This window comes from Alternaria atra, assembly GCF_907166805.1.
Source record: "Alternaria atra isolate CS162 genome assembly, contig: 28, whole genome shotgun sequence".
Classification (NCBI taxonomy): domain Eukaryota; kingdom Fungi; phylum Ascomycota; class Dothideomycetes; order Pleosporales; family Pleosporaceae; genus Alternaria; species Alternaria atra.
Window position 1 is genome coordinate 1,662,001 of NW_025091326.1, and position 19,568 is coordinate 1,681,568.

General features: G+C 50.6%; 6 protein-coding genes across 6 annotated transcripts; 3 read left to right on the forward strand and 3 right to left on the reverse strand.

Moving 5' to 3' along the window:
* Window positions 1-2,926: 2,926 nt before the first annotated feature.
* On the reverse strand, window positions 2,927-3,548 carry ALTATR162_LOCUS7616 (uncharacterized protein; the record flags this gene model as incomplete). Its single annotated transcript, XM_043315244.1, has 2 exons — window positions 2,927-3,060; window positions 3,116-3,548. 2 exons carry the CDS (start codon window positions 3,546-3,548, stop codon window positions 2,927-2,929), a joined length of 567 nt encoding a protein of 188 aa, XP_043171179.1.
* Window positions 3,549-4,033: 485 nt separating this feature from the next.
* ALTATR162_LOCUS7617 (uncharacterized protein) lies at window positions 4,034-8,008 on the forward strand (the record flags this gene model as incomplete). The annotated part of the gene is made up of 1 exon (XM_043315245.1): window positions 4,034-8,008. The coding sequence occupies one exon, from the start codon at window positions 4,034-4,036 to the stop codon at window positions 8,006-8,008; it is 3,975 nt and encodes a 1,324-aa protein (XP_043171180.1).
* Window positions 8,009-8,145: 137 nt separating this feature from the next.
* ALTATR162_LOCUS7618 (uncharacterized protein) lies at window positions 8,146-8,747 on the reverse strand (the record flags this gene model as incomplete). The annotated part of the gene is made up of 2 exons (XM_043315246.1): window positions 8,146-8,330; window positions 8,483-8,747. The coding sequence occupies 2 exons, from the start codon at window positions 8,745-8,747 to the stop codon at window positions 8,146-8,148; spliced, it is 450 nt and encodes a 149-aa protein (XP_043171181.1).
* Window positions 8,748-9,357: 610 nt separating this feature from the next.
* ALTATR162_LOCUS7619 (uncharacterized protein) lies at window positions 9,358-11,341 on the forward strand (the record flags this gene model as incomplete). Its single annotated transcript, XM_043315247.1, has 4 exons — window positions 9,358-9,390; window positions 9,447-9,479; window positions 9,535-11,162; window positions 11,233-11,341. 4 exons carry the CDS (start codon window positions 9,358-9,360, stop codon window positions 11,339-11,341), a joined length of 1,803 nt encoding a protein of 600 aa, XP_043171182.1.
* Window positions 11,342-14,404: 3,063 nt separating this feature from the next.
* ALTATR162_LOCUS7620 (uncharacterized protein) lies at window positions 14,405-15,743 on the reverse strand (the record flags this gene model as incomplete). The annotated part of the gene is made up of 4 exons (XM_043315248.1): window positions 14,405-14,936; window positions 14,987-15,168; window positions 15,218-15,467; window positions 15,514-15,743. 4 exons carry the CDS (start codon window positions 15,741-15,743, stop codon window positions 14,405-14,407), a joined length of 1,194 nt encoding a protein of 397 aa, XP_043171183.1.
* A 1,869-nt stretch (window positions 15,744-17,612) lies between these two features.
* ALTATR162_LOCUS7621 (uncharacterized protein) lies at window positions 17,613-18,976 on the forward strand (the record flags this gene model as incomplete). The annotated part of the gene is made up of 6 exons (XM_043315249.1): window positions 17,613-17,789; window positions 17,842-18,076; window positions 18,144-18,284; window positions 18,343-18,460; window positions 18,530-18,598; window positions 18,655-18,976. The coding sequence occupies 6 exons, from the start codon at window positions 17,613-17,615 to the stop codon at window positions 18,974-18,976; spliced, it is 1,062 nt and encodes a 353-aa protein (XP_043171184.1).
* Between the last annotated feature and the right edge of the window lie 592 nt (window positions 18,977-19,568).

The following is a 19,568-nucleotide window of genomic DNA, read 5'->3' on the forward strand; positions in this document are numbered from 1 at the left end:
ACAGGACAGTGCGCTCCATCAGATCATAGGGCCTATTTATCTGGTATCGAGTGCTGCGATAATGGTGTGGGCGCGGCGAGGAAGGTTGAAGGAGGCGATGTATGGTGCAAGTGGTCCATTGACTAACTCGATTTAGCGCGCGACAAGGGTCGACTGGTCTAACGAGACCTCGCTGCTCGTTTGGCAGAGACCCGTGGATGGATGGGCTTGATGCCGAATCTTCCACAGCACACATTGCGTCACACAAGCTGGCAAAGGCAGGACAGGCGCCTCTTGCCCGCGCATCTGTCCGGAAACGCAGAGCGCCTTGGTCATTTATTGTTATTCCTTTCCGCGGCCCTGCCCACACTAGGCCCGTTCGCGGCTGACTCTCTTACACATCCACCTGTTCCGGCCACATCAGCCCGGTCTCAGACGGCCCGACCATCTCTATCGTCGACCCCCGCCTGGTGGTGAAGGTCGAACAACGCCCATGGTTGTGTCGCACATCTGCCTGCAATTGCAGTGATGCAGCCGTTCGGTTCGCGGGATTACCCAGCGGCATTACTAGGTCCGCAGACAGGGGACGCTAGCAGACGCATTCAGTCATCTCGTGTCCGGCTGCCTTGTTGCCCCCCTTCGAAACACCCAGCCGCACCTAGCCAACCCTCATCGGCCTCATATTGCCCGCTTCTCATTCGCTGTAAGCGGCATCCACTAACGTGATCGTTGGCGCACATCAGCTCGCGCACCACTGCAGCAACCATGGGGCTCACGCCGACTCTTTCAGCGAGCCCTCCGTCCAATCTTTGTAGAGAACGCCATCAATGCCATACACCGCACATCACAGCAGCTATCCAGTGATTGCTGATGCTGATATCCCCTTCGACCGGTGCCGACGACTGCAACAAAGTTACACCCCAGTGGCCTATTGAAAGGCTCGGTTCTGTGCGGAACGCACCAGACTTTTCTTCGCTGGGCATCCCTCGAAGCTGGGAGTGTTTGGAGCATATCGCCAACTAAGAAGCCGGCCAAGTGACCGAAACTCTCAGCTTGCGATTTCTTATTGTCTGCGTCGCTACTCTACCAAGAAGATCATGGAGCCCTATTGTCAAAATATGCCTTGCAGATCAATCGATGCCAGCAGCAGCAGATGCGACGACTGACTCTGACTTTGACACAGCTTTCCACGCATGAGCAGATCGTTGCGACAATGACTATTTCACGCGGAAATGAGCCTGTCCGGTAACAAACGGGCGGTACCAGTGGAGATACTTTCTCGTTGTTGGTGACGCTCGCATGGCATTGCAGATCTTCGTCATCAAAACACCTTAGTAGCTTCAAATCTCACTACCTTTTTCCTACCTGTACGCTCCATAGCCATTCATATCCGCTTTCAACCTCAGCAGTCTCGGTGATGCATACCATCCTCGGCTATATGGACTCTGTTTCGCGAGGTTTCCCTCTCCAACTGCGCATGCTCTGAAGGGAACCCACACCGCTCAGGAGATCACATAAAGCCATGGGACTATGGTGGTTAGTATTGCAACTGGGTTCTCTATTGCCTTTGTCTTGTTTGGAATCGGCGTCGCTCAGTTCTCTCGCTCGCGCAACCACTCACCGATGAGATCGCGACTCTTTGTCGCATTAAACTACTACAGAGAGTGTTGCATTCTTGGAACGACCCATCACATATGCACCAGCTGTATACAATATGAAAAACAGACTGACGCTATTTTTCGCTAAGAACTACGTGTACCTCCTGGGTGCAGTGTATCCAAAAACGTCACAAACTGAATCTCACGGACATGCGATCTGGCGTTATTATCGGGAAGCATGACAACTACACTGTCCAGTGAAAGCAATTAATCTAATCTGGATGCGACTGTACTCGCCGTAGGGAAAGGTACAGTCGTGTGCACTGTGGGTGGAACATCGGTTGTAATTACCCGGTTCTGGAGAGACAATTGACAACCAACAGAAAGCAGATAGAAAGACACTCACGATACGCGCACTACTCGAGACGCTGTCGTAGACGCGCGCAAATCTACTAAAATGACACACTGCCACAATGGAATGTAGCGAGCTGAATACCAGCAATTCCTTTCCAGATTTGCATTCTGATTCCTTTGCATGTGGGAACAACAGGCGCTTGCAGATCGATCAAAGGGCCATAACCTTTGCCGCTACCCAGCTACTCTCTGCCCGTCAACGGCGTGCGAAGCCCCTATTCTTCTTCCTCACTTGAACAAAATTGTCAACGACAACAATCAAACTTTCGGTCCGAGATTGAATATAACCACCTGCACAGCCGTATCTGCGCCATGCTGCCAGCCACTGCTTCGTTGACTTTGAGAGACATTAGGCTTCGCTTGTGTCGTCCGTACTTGGCGGAAAAGGCGATAGACTTCTCCAGCAATATCCCGTTATGTTGGGAAAATGCATACGAGAATTGTTCTTTTCATTTTCAAACGAACAAAGTCACATGATGAATTACCCCGATTATTTCATGGTGTGCGGGCACTTGTCATGGTCTAAGTGGGTCCTTGATGACATCTGCCCTGCCGAGGTCATGCCGCTGACCTGCATGAGATGCACGAGCCAGCGCCATCATTAGCTGCACTAGCATACCCAGTGCTGATCCCCCTCCTCAACGACTTCAATTCACTGTAGACGACTCACGCAGATCTAGGTACATTTGTTCGACAATAAGCAAAGTATATTGCTTGAATCGGCAATGTAATCGAAGAGTTTCGTTCTGATTAAACTAAAATCTTGCCGCCAAGAAGATCATCGCATCATAGGCCGATACCTGACGCACGCTGACTTCAACACCATGACCATGATATAGCAGAGGATCTCGCATCTATCGCCATCTCGACACCTGTTTCAAGTTTTTTAATGACTGAGAAGCTCTTTGCATCTGCCGAGTGGAAATTTACGGAGTTTACAAGGCGAAGATGGCCAAAAGACCGGCAAGACCAGCACCAGCAAGACGAGCTGAAGCCTTGTCAGCGGCACCAGTGGAAGCGGGACCAGCTGCAGAGCCAGACTCAGATCCAGTGGCAGAGGCAGATTCTCCTGGAGTATCGTTAGAATGAAGATAATTAAAATGCAATAAGAACGGGAAACGTACCTGAGGTAGCTGTAGGGTTGGCTGAACCGGTGGCTGAAGCAGCAGCGCTGGCCGCACCACCCGCAGAACCGGAAGCAACAGCGCCGCCAGCAGCACCAGGGGCGAAGGCGGTCTGGCTGCTAGGGAAAAGGCTGTTGATGCAGCCATCTACGCACTTGCCGTAGGCAATGGAGTCCTCAGTAGAGCCATCACCCTGGTCGCACTTGGCGGCACATTCGTTCGTCTCGATAACCTGGGAGGCGTTGGGTCGTGCATTGCCCATGCATGCGGCCTTGCAGGTCACATCGCTGTCGTCGCACGACATGGCGCAGCTAATAGCGGGAGTGAGACCACTCGGAATAGCGGCGGGGGTCTTGGGAGCGGTGGTAACAGATGCTTCTTGAGGAAGAGCGAACGCGCCAATGGCGAAGAGAAGAACGGCAGAGTACTTCATCTTGATGTTGATTTGCGTTTTGGTATTACGGAACCTTTGTAGATAGTGATTTGGCGTCGGGTGTATTAATACGGATATACTGAAGATACGGTAAGTGAGTGTGGGAAGTACGAGTACTTGAATGCTGAATCAAAACAAAGAACGAACGTTGGCGCACACACAAAGAAAGAATCTGGGGGAGGCCATCTCGTTTTTATTGCCCTGATACACTACTAGTCATTACATAGGGGTTTGGCGAGTAGTGGCTCCGTTGCGCTTGTATTGGGTTTTGACTAAGCCTGTTGTGGTAAGCCCGTCGGGCCGGCGGCCTCATCTGAATGCACGTCGGCTTGGACCTTACCAGTGGAAGCCTGGGCTGCAGGGATCCACCCGCCCCATCCATCCACGCGCCATCGTAATCCAGACGCGCTAGAAAACGACGCGTCGTGACATTTACCTCACCAACGCCACTGTTGAAGTACTGCCGCCTCTCAATCACCAGAGCAATGTCTGACAGTGACGAGTACGGCGATGAGTTTGACGATACTGAGTTTCTCGATGCTGCCACGCAGGCTGAGAAGGAGAACACGCCTGCCTTTCCGTCTTCACCAAGGCCAGCCAAGCGGCGGAAGATCAGCAATATAGATGAGCGTACTGAGTCCGTTCCACGCAACACACGACAAGGGCGTCGCCGAGGCCCTTTCGTTTCGTCTGACGAAGATGAAGACGCCTTTGATGGATCCGATCGGACGTTGTCTGACACAGGCAGCAAAAGTGCCTCACCTCCAGAGAGCGCGCCTTCAAGTCGTAAGAAGAGAGCTCAGTCGAAGCGAAACGATGATGAAGATGTGTTACCCATTAAAGAGACTGTTGCGGATAAGCGGAGAGAACGCATTCATATGCCGACCACAAACGTGGATATGCCAGACATGTTCTTAACGCAGCCACCTCAGACATACTCCCCACCGTGGAAGCCGAGGGGAGCAATATGGGCAAAACCTACTACCGCCATTGGTGTGCACAAGCCGTTCGAACCTAGTAAATCGGCTGGGTTGGACGCCATGAGCACTATGCCTTTGCCGAGTAGACAGTCGACATCATCTCGACCTACACCACAAGCGCCGCCGTCTCCAGTCCTTTCAGACTCGCCCATTGAGATCAAAGAATCCCCAAGGTTACCGGTTCGTCCTGCAACTGCAACAGCAACGGGTGACTATGACTTCACCCGAGATCTCGCAGATCTTCCGTCCGATGCTTTTGCTTCCTCTTCCTCATCGCCGCAGAAGCAGGCCGATGTAGAAGTTATCAGCGCTCGAAAACGTGTCGTTGCACCTCTCACCGGTCTACGACAGACCACCTTGTTTGGTCGCGCGGGCGTCAATGGTACAATTCCCGCCACCCAAACAAATAAACGATACAACTTCGTCGTTGACCAGAAGGCCGAGCCACCCACTCACCACAAGCTAGATCCAGAAACAATTAAGACTTGGGTTTATCCAACAAACCTAGGAACTATCCGAGATTATCAGTTTAACATTGTTCAGCGAGGTCTCTTCAACAACCTACTTGTGGCTCTTCCAACTGGTCTCGGTAAAACATTCATTGCAGCTACCATCATTCTCAATTGGTTCCGATGGACCATCGATGCGCAGATAGTGTTCGTCGCTCCAACGAAGCCGCTTGTTGCCCAACAGGTAGAGGCCTGCTTTAACATCGCGGGCATTCCGCGCTCATACACCACAATGCTTACTGGAGGTGTGCAGACAGGACTACGAGCGGAAGAGTGGAAGGACAAGAGAGTGTTCTTCATGACGCCTCAGACACTCCTGAACGATTTGAAATCTGGATATGCGGACCCCAAGAGGATAGTGTTGTTGGTTGTTGATGAAGCTCATCGGGCGACCGGCGCTTATGCATACGTGGAAGTTGTCAGCTTCCTCCGTCGATTCAATTCGAGTTTCCGGGTATTGGCTCTGACAGCCACACCTGGTGCCGATGTAGAGTCGGTCCAGAAAGTCATCGATGGCCTCGACATTTCCAAGGTAGAGATCCGAACCGAGAACTCTATGGATATATGCAGCTACGTGCATCAGCGCAAGATCGACAAGCAAGTCTTCCAGAATACAGATGAGATGGAGATGTGCATGGAGTTGTACAGCCAAGCACTACAGCCCCTGGTGAACACGATTGCTGGACTCAACGCCTACTGGAGCAAGAACCCCCGCGACCTGACGCCTTTCGGGTGTCAGCAAGCCAAGAAAAAGTGGTTCCAAGAGGTCGGTCGCAATGCCAACCGTGGCCTTCAGAGCACAGTTCACACTATATTTGCCATCCTCGCATCTATCTCACACGGCATGGAACTTCTGAAGTACCATGGCATGGGACCGTTCTACATCAAGATGAAGGAATTCCAGGACGACAGTGCCAAAACGAAGTCCAAGTACAAGAAGCAGATCCTTGACAGTGACGCTTGGAAAAAATTGATGGTGCGTCTCCATGGGTGGATTACGGATGATAATTTTGTTGGGCATCCAAAGCTGGAATACCTGCAACAGGTCATTCTAGATCACTTTGTGAATGCAGGTGATGGCCGAAACGTCGATGGTGCGCCTCCATCACAGACGAGGATCATGGTATTCGCCCACTTTCGCGATAGCGCCGAAGAGATCGCACGCATTCTCAAGAGACATCATCCGATGATCCGCCCACGCATCTTCGTTGGACAAGCACACGGGAAGAATTCAGAAGGCATGACGCAAAAAGACCAACTGGAGGCTATCGAGAGGTTCAAAAACGGCGAATTCAATACTTTGATTGCCACGTCGATTGGTGAAGAAGGTCTGGACATCGGCGAGGTCGACCTTATTATCTGTTACGATTCGAAAGCATCCCCAATCCGCATGTTGCAGCGCATGGGCCGCACAGGTCGAAAACGCGAGGGTCGGATCGTGATGCTTCAGATGCAAGGCAAGGAAGAAAATGACGCGAACAAAGCGAACGACAGCTATCTCAAGATGCAGGAACTCATTGCAGACGGGGGACACTTTAATTTCCATGACGACGTATCTCGCAGAATCCTACCACCAGATGTTAAACCAGTTGTGGACCGATGCGTGGTAGACATCCCAAGCGAAAACTCTCAGAAAGACTGGCTTCCAGAACCAAAGAAGGGACGGCGGACCAAGAAGCCCCCAAAAAAGTTCCATATGCCCGATGATGTGATCACCGGCTTCGTTACTGCAGGCCGTATGGGTGAGGAAATCGTACCCAAAGGCCGAGGGAAGAAAGCTGCCGCACCAGTTTACCCAAGCGAGACAGCATTCGAGATGCCGCCACTGGATTCAGTGCTACTAGATGATGCAGCGGTTCAGGATCTTGAGAGACGGTACCAGACCGTCTTTGACGACGATGACGCTCCTATGGTCGGCATGTTGGACTTGAGTAAATTTCCCGAGCGACAGCGCACTCTGCCTTACAAGCGTGGACGAATCGGACCAGGTCGCGTAACACGGGCTTTTGCCGGTACTATGCAGCGCGTGCATGATATGGAAACTGACCGCCTGGAAAAGTTCAAGCGGGATCTGCACTATTCGGATTGCGAATCAGATGCGGACGACAGTTTCATCGTATCGAATACGGAAGTAGCACCCGTAATTCAGGAAGACATCCATGAAGACATGTGGGAAGACGACCTACCCGCATCACAGGACCTTCCGACTACCAAAACAAAAGCAAAGCCTGGTCCGAAGCCCAAAGCAAAGGCACCGGTGAAACCAAAGGAGAAGGCGCCGCCAAAAGAGAAAGTAGCACCAAAACCAAAAGAAAAGCCTGTACCGAAACCCAAAGAGAAAATGGTCCCAAGGACTCCCAAGACTCCAGCAATTCGTGCTCGAACCCGAAAAGATGAACCTGCTGCAGAGATGCCAACTTGTTACTCCGAAACGGCAGATGAAACACCAATTACAAAGACGCCCAACTGGCGCGTGTCTGTCCTTGCTCAGGAAGGCGATGAATCATCTCCTCCACCGACAGATCCACGTTTCCATGTCGCCTCTCAAGCTGACACGATCGGTTCTGATGACACAATGGGTGCGGATGAGGCGGAGGATCCACTGGCATGGCAGAACGTGTCAGAGCTGGCTAGTTTCATCGTTGAAGAGGATGAAGAAGAGGTGGTTCCAACTTCTAGTTTACCTAGTATTGACATGTTCGGCGTCGGGGTGGGAACGCAAGCAGTTGTCAAAGCTGCCAGGCCGAAGAGGACACCCAGACACGAAAAGTTGTTTACAAGCGACATTACCGATGACGATGCAGTTGTCAGTAGTGACAGTGACGATGATGTACCGGTTGTTAGGCATGGCGCTGGCGCGAGCAAGAAGGAAGCAGTCGTTGTTGATTCTGATTCTGAGGCGGAGGAAGATGAGCCTGTTGTCCCTAGGAAGAGAGGTAGGCGGATTGTTGATGATGACTCGGACGAGTGATATATCACGCTCAGGAAACACCTGCGAATTTTCTGAAGGAGGCGTCGGATGCATACAACGACCATGTATACTAGGACAATGTCGCCAGCTTGTGATACCATGCATGTTACTGGTGTTTTGATACATCAAGCACACTTTCATTCAAACTGTTTCCAATACTCGGGCTCGAAGCCATCCATTTGCTGCGTGTACGTCTCTCCTGCCTTGACCCAGCCCTTGATGCCACCACCGAGTGTCAATGATGTAATCTGATCATCGCCCATGTCCGCAATGTAATCTGCAAACCAGCCAGAACATCTCGGACCTCTTCCATTCGATGCGCCTGTTGTGTGTCAGTATGATGATCGTAAAGCCACATGGTTCGTGTTTCGACAGGTCACGATAACATGTGGTACGTATCTCACGCCACCAGCGTACGACCATGTCCGCCATGTCACATTCGAGAATGGCATCGTAATGGAATGACGGACTCACCACAATAAAATGCGACTCGCTTGACACCCGCCCTTTTACACAGATTATACAAGACGCCACGATTCATGTAGAAAGAGTGTGCAGGGAGGTTGAGACTGCCTCTAATCGTCCCACCCTCATAGTCGGTGCGTCGTACATCTATGATGAGCAAGTCTGGAGACGAGAGATTTGACAGGGCCTCTTCGCGGGAGAGGGTCGGCGCGGTGCAACGTGGGGCGGGAAAGGCGTCGGTCCAACTACCAGTTGCTTTGGTCGATTCTGCCATGTCGATGAACTAGCGGCCGTTATCAGAGACTATTCTTAGGATGCGCGATACGATTCCTCGTATGTTTTAACACGCGCAAGTGGATTTGCACAGGCGCACGAAAGCGTGGTCCGTTGAGCCTCCCCACTAGCGCGACATGTCAGGGTCCATTGGCATGTCACCGCCACAGTCTTTTGTACTGGCCACATTGCTACAAGCTGCCGTGGACCCATAAACGTCTGATTACAATTCCCCGGCATGACACGGGAACTAATCTAATACAACATATGTGTTCCTTCCACGTTTTGTCCCTTTCGGCCTCTTGTGACTTTGGAACAGGCCTTGTCTCTCATTTATCTTAATTTGGCTTGAGTCGGAACTTCCCAATCCAATCAGCCCTACCACAGCCACGACCAGGATCTCAGACTTGCGCCGAGAAAGTTTCAATACCTACACGCTGGCCTCTTTGCCTACCCCACACGTATTCTCGGCGTTTAATTTACCGGAACGATTCATATAGCGAGGGTACGAGTAATTGTAAGTCCCGAAAACCCTCGTTCGCTTTGGAAACACTTGTCGCCGACGTTTGCTGACAGGAGGACTCAAGTAGCCAGACAATACTATCACCACTATGCGCTCAGCCGCGCAGGTGTTCTACCTGGCAGTCTTCTCGCTGCTGGGTAGCTCACATGCTGCAAGCCATGCTACCAAATCAAGTAGTCCTCCTCCAAACGTCTGCGATGTAAGCAACAAGTCGTCTGCTTCACCGGCACAGTCTGGGGACTCGAGCACTAAGACTACTTTTCAGATATCGCCTGGAGCGATAGTATCCGACGCGTGCGCAAGCTACAACACCCTTGAACAGCTTAACGAAGCCATCCACCCTTACCTCCAATCCATTACGCAAAACACCGACTTCTTCTCCCACTACCGATTAAGCCTGTACAGTAAGAAATGCCCTTTCTGGGACGACGAGAATGGAATGTGTGGGAATGTGGCATGTGCGGTCAATACATTGGACAATGAGGACGACATACCGCTTGTCTGGCGCGCGAAAGAATTAGGCAAGCTAGAGGGACCTACGGCACAGCATCCGGGAAAGAAGCAACAGCGAGAAGAGAGAAAACGACCGCTACACGGTAGTTTGGGTGACAACGTTGACGAGAGCTGCGTGGTGGAATACGACGACGAATGCGACGAGCGCGATTACTGCGTACCGGAAGACGAGTCAGCGTCGGCAAAGGGGGACTACGTGTCGCTTGTGGATAACCCAGAAAGATTCACTGGATACGCTGGTGTCGGGGCTCAGCAGGTTTGGGAGGCTATATACCGGGAAAACTGCTTCAGCAAGCCCCCAAAGAATGCGCCCGCGACTGGTAATTCTTCACCACCTGGAGGGTCACCTTTCGGCGGTTTCGGAAACCAGCAACAATTGCATGCTGCGAATCAGCTCCGGAACGTCATGCAAGAGCAGGGCAAGAAGCAAAAGATCCAGTCCGCCATTGCTCACGGTTCTCCTGTAGACAGCCTTGATCCTGTCGAATTTGACGATACCTGTTTGGAGAAGCGCGTCTTCCATCGCGTCATATCCGGCATGCACGCGTCTATATCTACGCACCTCTGCTACGACTATCTGAACCAGACAACAGGAGAGTGGGGCCCCAATCTAGCCTGCTACGAGGAACGCCTGCACAACTATCCCGAGCGCATCAGCAACGTCTACTTTAACTACGCCCTCGTCATGCGAGCTGTTGGTAAGATCAGGCAGCACATTTCCGACTACTCCTTCTGCTCCGAAGACCCTGAGCAAGACGTTCGCACCAGGAACTCGGTCCTGCGTCTTGCATCCGCCCTTCCCTCCGGTCCTGAGATCTTCGACGAGACAATCATGTTCAAAGACCCGGACACTATGGTGCTGAAGGAGGATTTCCGTAACCGATTCAGGAACGTCAGTCGCATCATGGACTGCGTAGGATGCGACAAGTGTCGACTTTGGGGCAAACTGCAGACGAATGGCTACGGAACCGCACTAAAGGTGCTCTTTGAATTCGACGAGAATGATTCCTCAAAGGACCCGCCGCTCCGCCGTACCGAACTTGTCGCGCTCGTCAACACCATGAACCGTCTGTCGCACTCACTATCCGCGATCAAGGACTTCCGCCGCATGCTCGATGAGCGAGAGGGCTTGCCGAAAGCTGTTGCCTCCACACTCCCAGAGACCGACAAAGGAGTCTTGAAGACGAGACTAGCGCTTGAAGACTCTGATGACGAGAAGCCAATCAACATTCTGACTGGCGGAGACGATATACCGGATTTCAAAAGGGACTGGAATGCGAATCAAATGACGATGTGGGAGGTGGTGAAGGCCGAGTTTAATTTAGTGAAGAGGACATTCTACTATGTGCTGTACCAGTGGACGCAGCTTCCTGGACGATTGTAAGTCATGGAATCATCACAACCCTAGGTCTGGTACGACTTGTGGAGCGTAGGCTAACAGAGCAAACAGTACCAAGATCTTCATCCTTGAAATGAGGAGATTCTACAACTGGTGGATGGGTTTCGTGCCAGGGCCGAGGAGTTGGGAGATTCGTATCCCGGGACGAGATGAGCTGTAACATGATTTCCGCATTTACAACCAGAGACACGTGTGGGTTCTAGATCGTACACCTTTTTTTATGCATAGCATGGGCGTTATGTGGGTTATAACTGTATTGGCATACATCAGGCATTAGATGGCGTTGATTTGAACATGGGCAACGCGAGACCTATGTCATCAGAAATGCATTTGTTTCATCGCAGCACCATTTTCTTGATGTACCTGAATATTGCACTTGATGAGATCACCCTTCATCCCCTCCCGAGGCGTACCAACAATCCACGATCCGCGGCCCGAGGGCATTACACATGTTCTGAGTTCGCGTGCACTGACACGTCCCTAATGATGTTTACTTCTCAACTACGTCATCACACATCCCTTGGCCACCTCGGCCGACCTTCGCCATCTCATTTTCTGCTCTCATAATCGTCACGCATTGTCATCCGCGGCCTTCCGAGCGAAAATAAGCTATGCCAAGCACTGAGGAGAAGCTATACGCCTGTTTTCTACAATTGCCTGGATAGGAAAGCGGAGGAGGGGACGAGGGATGGGAGAAGGGAGATAAGCTATACCAAGGTCTACGCCTGTTTTCCATGGTTGCTCGTTTGGGCTGCGTCTTGGGGATCGTCGTCGACATTTTGAAGATATCATTGTTGTTTCGTCATGCTTACTCACATCCGTCGTGGACCTAGGCATTGTGTTGGTGAGACGATGGCTGGTATCACTCATTTTGCCGGATCTACACTACCAAGCTTTCAGTTAAGCTACGCGCCTATCTTCTACAGTTGCCTGGAGGGGTAACCTGAGAAGAGGGGCCTGGGAGGGGCCTGGGAGGGGCTTGTGAGGGGCTTTCGAGGGGCTTTCAGTCTTTGGTGATCTGTTTGTTTCTTGGTACTCAAAAAGTTCTTGGTTTAGGGAAGGGTACCCGAAAATGCCAGGAGCCAAGGTGAGGAGAAGATAACGCCTATTTTCTACACTGTTGATGGACTTACTCAACAAGGTAGTCACAATACGAAATATTGCGCGATGGCACTGGGGAGGTTGCGGTTCCGTCGTTGATTGTTCTCGTCATACCTACGGTTTCCATACGTTTGTTAATGTTGACCGCGGGTTGATGGGGCTTTTCGCCTTCGGATTACCGCTTATGGATATTACGATCGCAACCTCGAGACGCGTGGAAGATTCGAGACGAGCTGTAGCACTGCTTTCAATAGTTACTCTTTTAAGAATTTAATGAGGTGGAGGTTTGACAACTAATTTGAGGAGGGAATACAGTCCTAGTGCCCACGAGCTTTTATTAAGCAGCTTGGATCTGGTCCATCTCTCAGTTTAATTAGGTAGTACAACATCTGTGATTTCAACTTGAACACTGCCATGTTGCGGGTAGTGTATCAAACCGAAAGATAACGTTTAAATCTGCACTCGTATAATGACTATCAAGTGTTTTCGAGTGACACCTAGAATTCGGGTTGAGAGAGCTGATATATAAGACCGCAAAACGTGTCAGAATTGAGACAAAAACAATATACGGCTACTCTGATTCTCAATGACCATGCTATATAGTATGCAGCCTACATCTCCTTCGATTACATGCCTAAGAGCGACCAAGAGATGTGGGAAATTCTACCATGTCCCAGAATGTAGTACCTAGGTCAACCCACCGCTTCTTTCAAAAGCCGCTCTGACCTCAGCCGAAGGGTATTCCTTTTCGAAACGTAGTAGCCTGCAGTAGGTTTGGAGAAAAATGCAAGATAAAGCGAAGGAATACGCCTGTTTTCAACAGTTACCTAGATGGGTAGATGTACCAAATACTTGGGCACGAGGGAACACACTTGTAAAGTGCTGGTTGCTTTTCTTCGCGTCTAGTAGACCGTACCGAGATCTAAGCAGATGCAAGATGAAGCGAAGGAATACGCCTGTTTTCTATGACTGCCTGTCTGGGTAGGCCAAGTGACACACCGATGTTTGGCATTGCTTTTTAGTGCTTTGGAAATTGGGACGCTTGCGGAGGCGTGTTTAGCAGCTTGGAGGAACACGATGCAGGGTGCCGATGGCGATAATTTTGTCGCGTCAAGGGAAGATACGAGATTTGTAAGGTTGGACTTTACTTGGGGAAAGAAGAGGCATAGACGTGTTGAAATAGGGATTGAAGGCGTATGCGTCATGTTTCTGAACTTGGTACATTCCATCATCGCGTTTGAATGTGACCTCATAAGACACGAACAGCTGAACAAGTACATGCGCCCGAGAATACACTTCACGCAATCAACACAAAACGACCAGGGCACGTGACGTTACCGACGAGAATATGAGGCTCTTATACGCCTACTTTCAACACCTACCCAACACCGTAAAACTTGTCCACCTCCCAAAACGATGACCAAGCTACACCAAGTCTGACAAGCCCTACGCCTACTTTCCATGCCTGCCCTTTGCAGTAATTTCGTCGATGGCAAAAAAAAAAACATCGACGTGTCGTTGGCGCGTCATCACGTCCAATAATTTTGCTTATTCCCGCGTAACCTTCCCAACTGACGTACAGGGGACTTTTTCTTCTCGCTCTTGATCGGCATTACCAAGCCTCAGCACCTACAATCAACGGAATTCTGTAATGGGAAGTTTTGAAGAGGCCAAGCTTTAGAGCCTACGATCGATGGTTACTGCTTAAAGAAATATCGGTGAAGACGTGTGTTTCACCGCTATTGCCGTATCGAGTGCTATGATCAATGCCGCAAGTTTAGCTGGGCAGCAACGAGAAAAGCCTTATTTCCGACGTATTGCCGAAGAGGGTGGATGTGGCTTGCGAAGGTTTTAATATAACCATTTGGCGCCTATTTTCGATGGCTACTGTATGCGGTAGGGAAGGCGTGTTAGACACAGGGCAGAAGCGTGACATATGGGTAGGATATGTTGTTGGATTGGTGGGTATATCCGACTAGTCCTGATCCGCTACTGATGTTGCAGAAACGCGAGACATGCAAACGAAGAGAACTCAAAAGGGGTTGGTACGTATGGCTACGCCGAAATGTAAACCGTTGTTGGTACTAGATAACCACAGCCAGAAGCACACGTCTGAATCTGCTTACAGATAAATATAGCACAAAGGGCTACCTCCTAAGGTGTTGAACATATCGCGAATCCTCAGTGTCTCGCCATTGACCCCCAAGTTTAACGGCTCGTCAATAGTGGCGTCGCGCGTTGGCGGCCTGTTCTGCAACGTTAGAGTGCCCGTCACCTTGTTCGCCTCCGCTGGGTGGAGCGTCTGCCAAATCCAGTAAATGCGGTCAAGCATAGCGTGATGAAGCCAAAACGCGGGATCATTGACGGAAGAGTAGAGATCAGTCGCGTCGCCGCCCATGGTGTAATGACCCGACGTGTGCAGACCGAGGAAGCCATCTGGGTATCGACCTTGGATTTCGACCCAGAAATCGCGGTGGGTTCGAGAACCCGCGCCAATAGTTACGTTCAGAAGGTTCGCAGTGGTAAACCACTTCTTGGGTATATACGGACTGATGTCTCGGCGCAGGCACCGAGGATTGTAGTCGGTGGTGTCGGCTGCCAGGTCAGTAAAGCCCTGCATGCCAGGAGAAATTGGGCCAATGTTCGCTTGCGTACTGGTGGTATGTTAGTTCTCTGAGAACGTTCAGGTATGCAGTAGCCTTACTTCTTGAAGGGGCCGCTTTCAATACAACCACCTCCTTTGCCAGAGGGGATGACTATTGTCCGAGCACCAGCAAGACTTCCATTGTGTGAGAAGTATGCACCATCACCACCCAAGCTAGTATCACTCCCATCGAACACAGGCGACTCATAGATATTGTCGGTGTGCGCAAACCAGTTCCAGTACTAACAAAGTCAGATGAGTTAGGGGCCATCGAACATTTTCGAAACTCACAGGTTGGTAGCCCTTGTAACCACATTCGTTTCGGAGAGCTTGCTCGTACGCCCATACAAAGTAGCGATGCCAGGTAAGAAAGAGACCATTACCGTGTATGTACATGGTCTGGTTTACATGGATGGCGACAAAGTCATCGAAACGCGTCTTCGCTGCTGCAGCCCAGGACTTGTCAGATTTGGATGGCAGTTTTCGAAGACACTGAACAGCTTTAATGTATGACCTTCGATCTGGCTTGCTCATATGATCCCTTGTCGAGGTCAGCAAGCACTAAATCATGCGCGTGGTGATATTACCAGTCCCTCCGAATAGTTGTGGTGGCCAAGGAACAACCTTCCGGAGCCCTCTTTGACATGGCATCGTTCTTTTCAAGTGTCTCGTACGTGTGCTGCTGCAGTTGGGCGAGAGCCTCGAGCGGATCGGCTGCTGGGTCTATGTCGATGACCGGAGTCGAGTCGAAAGGAACAGCAGCAACGAGGCGTACAGCCAGCAGCTGTACGACGGCGACAGCATGAAACAGACGCATAGTAACGAGGAAGCACTCGCTATGTGCAAGGTTTGACAGCGTAAGGAGGTGAGATATGGTGATCCAAGTCGGCCATTATATCATCACGCACGCGTCCCGGAATCATGTAAGGGCTTTGCCGCAAGCCTGCTTCCGAGTTCTAAGGACCTGAATTAAAGGAAGCGATCCTACGGCGGGTCCAGACGGTTGGGTTGAATGAACGCGGTTTAGAATATGGGGGCGCCTGATGAAGGCTTGCATCCTTCACTCTCGCCTAGTTAGAGATTATCCTGCAATGAAGCCTCGGGAGTTATATTTCATACAGGATATATATTTATAGGTTAGCCTACGCCCTGATTAGGTATATAGGCCATCTTTGTACTCGGAGTCTCGGCTGAACGAATGCTAGTATTACATCGCATGACCAGGATATTGCCATGCACATCTCTGTGTTGCCAAGAATATCCCGTGTAGGAGCGCGGGAACGACATGCTTTCGGGGCACGTATTGTATGTGTTGATGTCGCCTGTTGTTCGCTTAGAGTGGCGAGTGGGGGCCAGTCGTAGTCGGGGCCTGTTTCGGCAGTGATAACCTTGGAATCTTACGCGAAACGAAGGATGTACAGTAGGACTTCTGTTGATCCATCAGAAGATCGGTGAGTACAGCGACTTTGAAGGAGATTTTCTGTTGCCAAGATACGGGATTTTGTAGGATTATGTTGGATCCAAATCGCATCTAAATGTGGGCTGTTGGCCAGTCGGACATCCTCCCTCATGGTGCGGCTGCATCCGAATGTGGCATGAGATCGTCTAAAGATCCGGCTCCTGCGTCTCCCCCTTGCAGTGAATGAGAGACTGAGCTGCCGCATACAAGAAAATGAACACTTATAAGCGAGCTCTTCTACTACCAAGGTACGCCGCAGTCTACAATGGTTCATAACCAAGACTTTTCAAGAACCTAGTAGTAACGTAGACATTTAAAGTGTCTATTCATATATATTACTTCTAATACCCTTTGTTGTAGTAGAATAGGAAGAAAACCTCGGGAGGGTGCTAAGAACTGTTCGGCTTTCTCTCTGGATAAAGTAAGACGGAGACGGGAGAGCCCTTGCCTTGATGATCGAATGACTGTTGGTACTTGCAACCCCACACCCACCCGGATGGCCAATTTCCCATGATGGGGCCGCTTGTGGTCAAGGCTCTACCTGCAGCATTGTGTTGTGCCTTGGTACACTCTGACATCCTGCGCCTCATAATCGAACAAGCTTATAGACAATCGAGTAACAGATCTTAGTGGTTTGCAGTATTCCTCCTCTTGATCAACCCAACCCCACTCTTCCTGCGCCATCAAATCCAAGAGGGGACCAGTTTATTGTCGAAACGAGCTCGGCCGTTGATGGCTTTTTGAGATCAGTCAAGGTTCCGGCAGGCCCTCAATCACCCGTCGTCCCGTTGCGCGGGCCCGACTCTTCCCTGTTTGATACCTACTGTCCGGCTCCATGAGCTAGTCTGTAAACGTTTCCTGCCCCGGCGCCTACTGAATGCAAACATAGATGCAGGTCGCATGTTTCCCATGCATTATGAACAGCCAACAGTGAATTTGAAAAAAAAAGCAAAGCATTTGAAGGATCCACCAAGAAATTTCCGTGCAAAGGACGTCACCTCTCGTGGCATGCAGGCCGAGGGGCCAATCAACGCGACCATGCATGACCTTCTAGAACATTACTACGGTGCCTCGCATTTGATAGGAGAAGCTCCTTTTCGTGCTGGGGGTGAGAAGTAGGAAGGCAGCATGTAACATGATGCATCCTTCGTTTCGAAAGTGTACATATGATATGGGCGATTCCTCTCTCCAACTCCGTCCTACGAAACCCTTATCCCTTCACTCACCATGGCGCCGAAGAACACCGACCCGGCGCGCGTCGCAGAAAGTAACTTAAGTTACCTCCTTGGGGTTACTGCGGCCTTTCATATCATCGCCCTGGCCTTCATTGGAATGCGCATGTACGCCCGCATCATCGTCGTGAAGGCATTTGGCAAGGATGACGCCCTTATACTTGCGTCAACGGTGAGAGACTATGGTAGAATATACTCAACGCTTGCCTGACTGTGTTAGCTAGGCCTGTGTCTTTCTTGGTGGCATGGTGACCTACATATTAGCCGCCCAGCACGGCTTAGGCCGCCACACTGACACCCTGAAGAAAGAAGACCACCAAGAGTACCTGAAGTTGACCTTTATACAAGCCGTCGTATCTACCATTGGTGGCATGGCTTTTCTCAAGCTATCTGTCGGGTTTTCACTCCTTCGTCTCGGTGTTCCCACTTTATATACCAGAATGCTCTGGTCGCTTATCGGTAAGTCTCTGTACCTACGACGTCCAGTGAACTGAATCTCAGGTGGCGGCTATTAAGATTTGATTAGCCTTCGTCTGTCTTTATACAGTGATTTCGTGGGGTGAATGGGCCGCCGTGTGCAAGCCCATAGCCGGCTTCTGGAACAAAGACCTTAAGCCAACATGCTTGGCCGTGAACATCCACAAAGGCTTCGCGCTGATGAACACATGTAAGTATGTCGTTCTTATTCGTGGCACATGCTAGATGGCTAACTGGGCCATATATAGCCTGCAACATCTTAACTGATATATGTTTTGCATCCATTCCCGTGCCAATCATACTGGGGTTGCAAATGAAACAGAAGACTCGCATCTACCTCATCCTCGTTCTAAGCTTGGGTTACATGTAAGCTCCCAAGACCCCAGATCGAAGAAAGATAAAAGAAAAAAGGCACAAGAGCTGACTGTAGTTAAGAGCGGTTGTCATGGGCATCGTCAAAACGGTCGTCCAAAACACCAAGAGAGGTGATCCTGACCAGTCATTGTTCGTCCCTACTTTTGCACTCACATCAGTATGAATGTTTACTAAAACCGCGGCAGTACGAACGATATACAGTTCTGGGGTTTCCTTCAGGTGAACATTGGTATCATAGCCGCGTGCGCGCCCTCACTCAAGCCCATCGTCGGTGGCATTCTCCGTCTCCCGTCGACTCAGCAGTCCAAGAGCCGAAGTAATTTCGGCACAGGCACAAACGGCCAATCCAACAAATCGAGAACACAGAGCAGGATACGGGTCAGCACCCGAATTCAGAGCAAGGGTTGGGTGCGGACGAATAGCGAGATCGAGCTGGATGAAGGAGAATCCTTCGGTAGCGAGACACATATAACGAGCAACAAGGATGATCGCTCTGGTAGCCATTGAGATGATAACACCCCAGCAAAGAGCCATGACGCTGAAGAAACGGAGTTCCTTGCGGTAAATACCACAAACTAATGTTGACGGATTAGCTAGCAAACAGTGAACGCGTGCCGTTGATCATGATAATTGAAGAAGTCAATCGGAACTGAATCGCAGCCTCGATGGCGATGTCTGAATGTTGTTAGAGAAGGCTTCTTCGGCCTGAAAACATTATACGGGTCTGGAAAACGTCTGCATTAAAGGAGACGACCGTTGCGCAGCGCGAAGTGAACTGCAGAATTGCAGGCACACCCTCCAGACAATCGTGCGCATCCGATGCGAGTTAGGTTGTTCGCGAACACTGAGTGAGTTAGCAGTAGACATCATGAATGTTATTGATGACACGCTGGTCATGTGGGCGATGACCTCACGAAGGTGCGGACACCAGCGGGACCCCCCACACGTTACTTCCCCACCCATAGTTCCCACACACGATTCGGCTCTGCAACCCTAAGGCGTCACGTACCTACGTTCACAGAGATTACGATGTTGCTACAGATCTATTGTGGATTGGTTAAGCCATTGTCATAAAGCGTTCTGAAGCATGTAAAGAGTA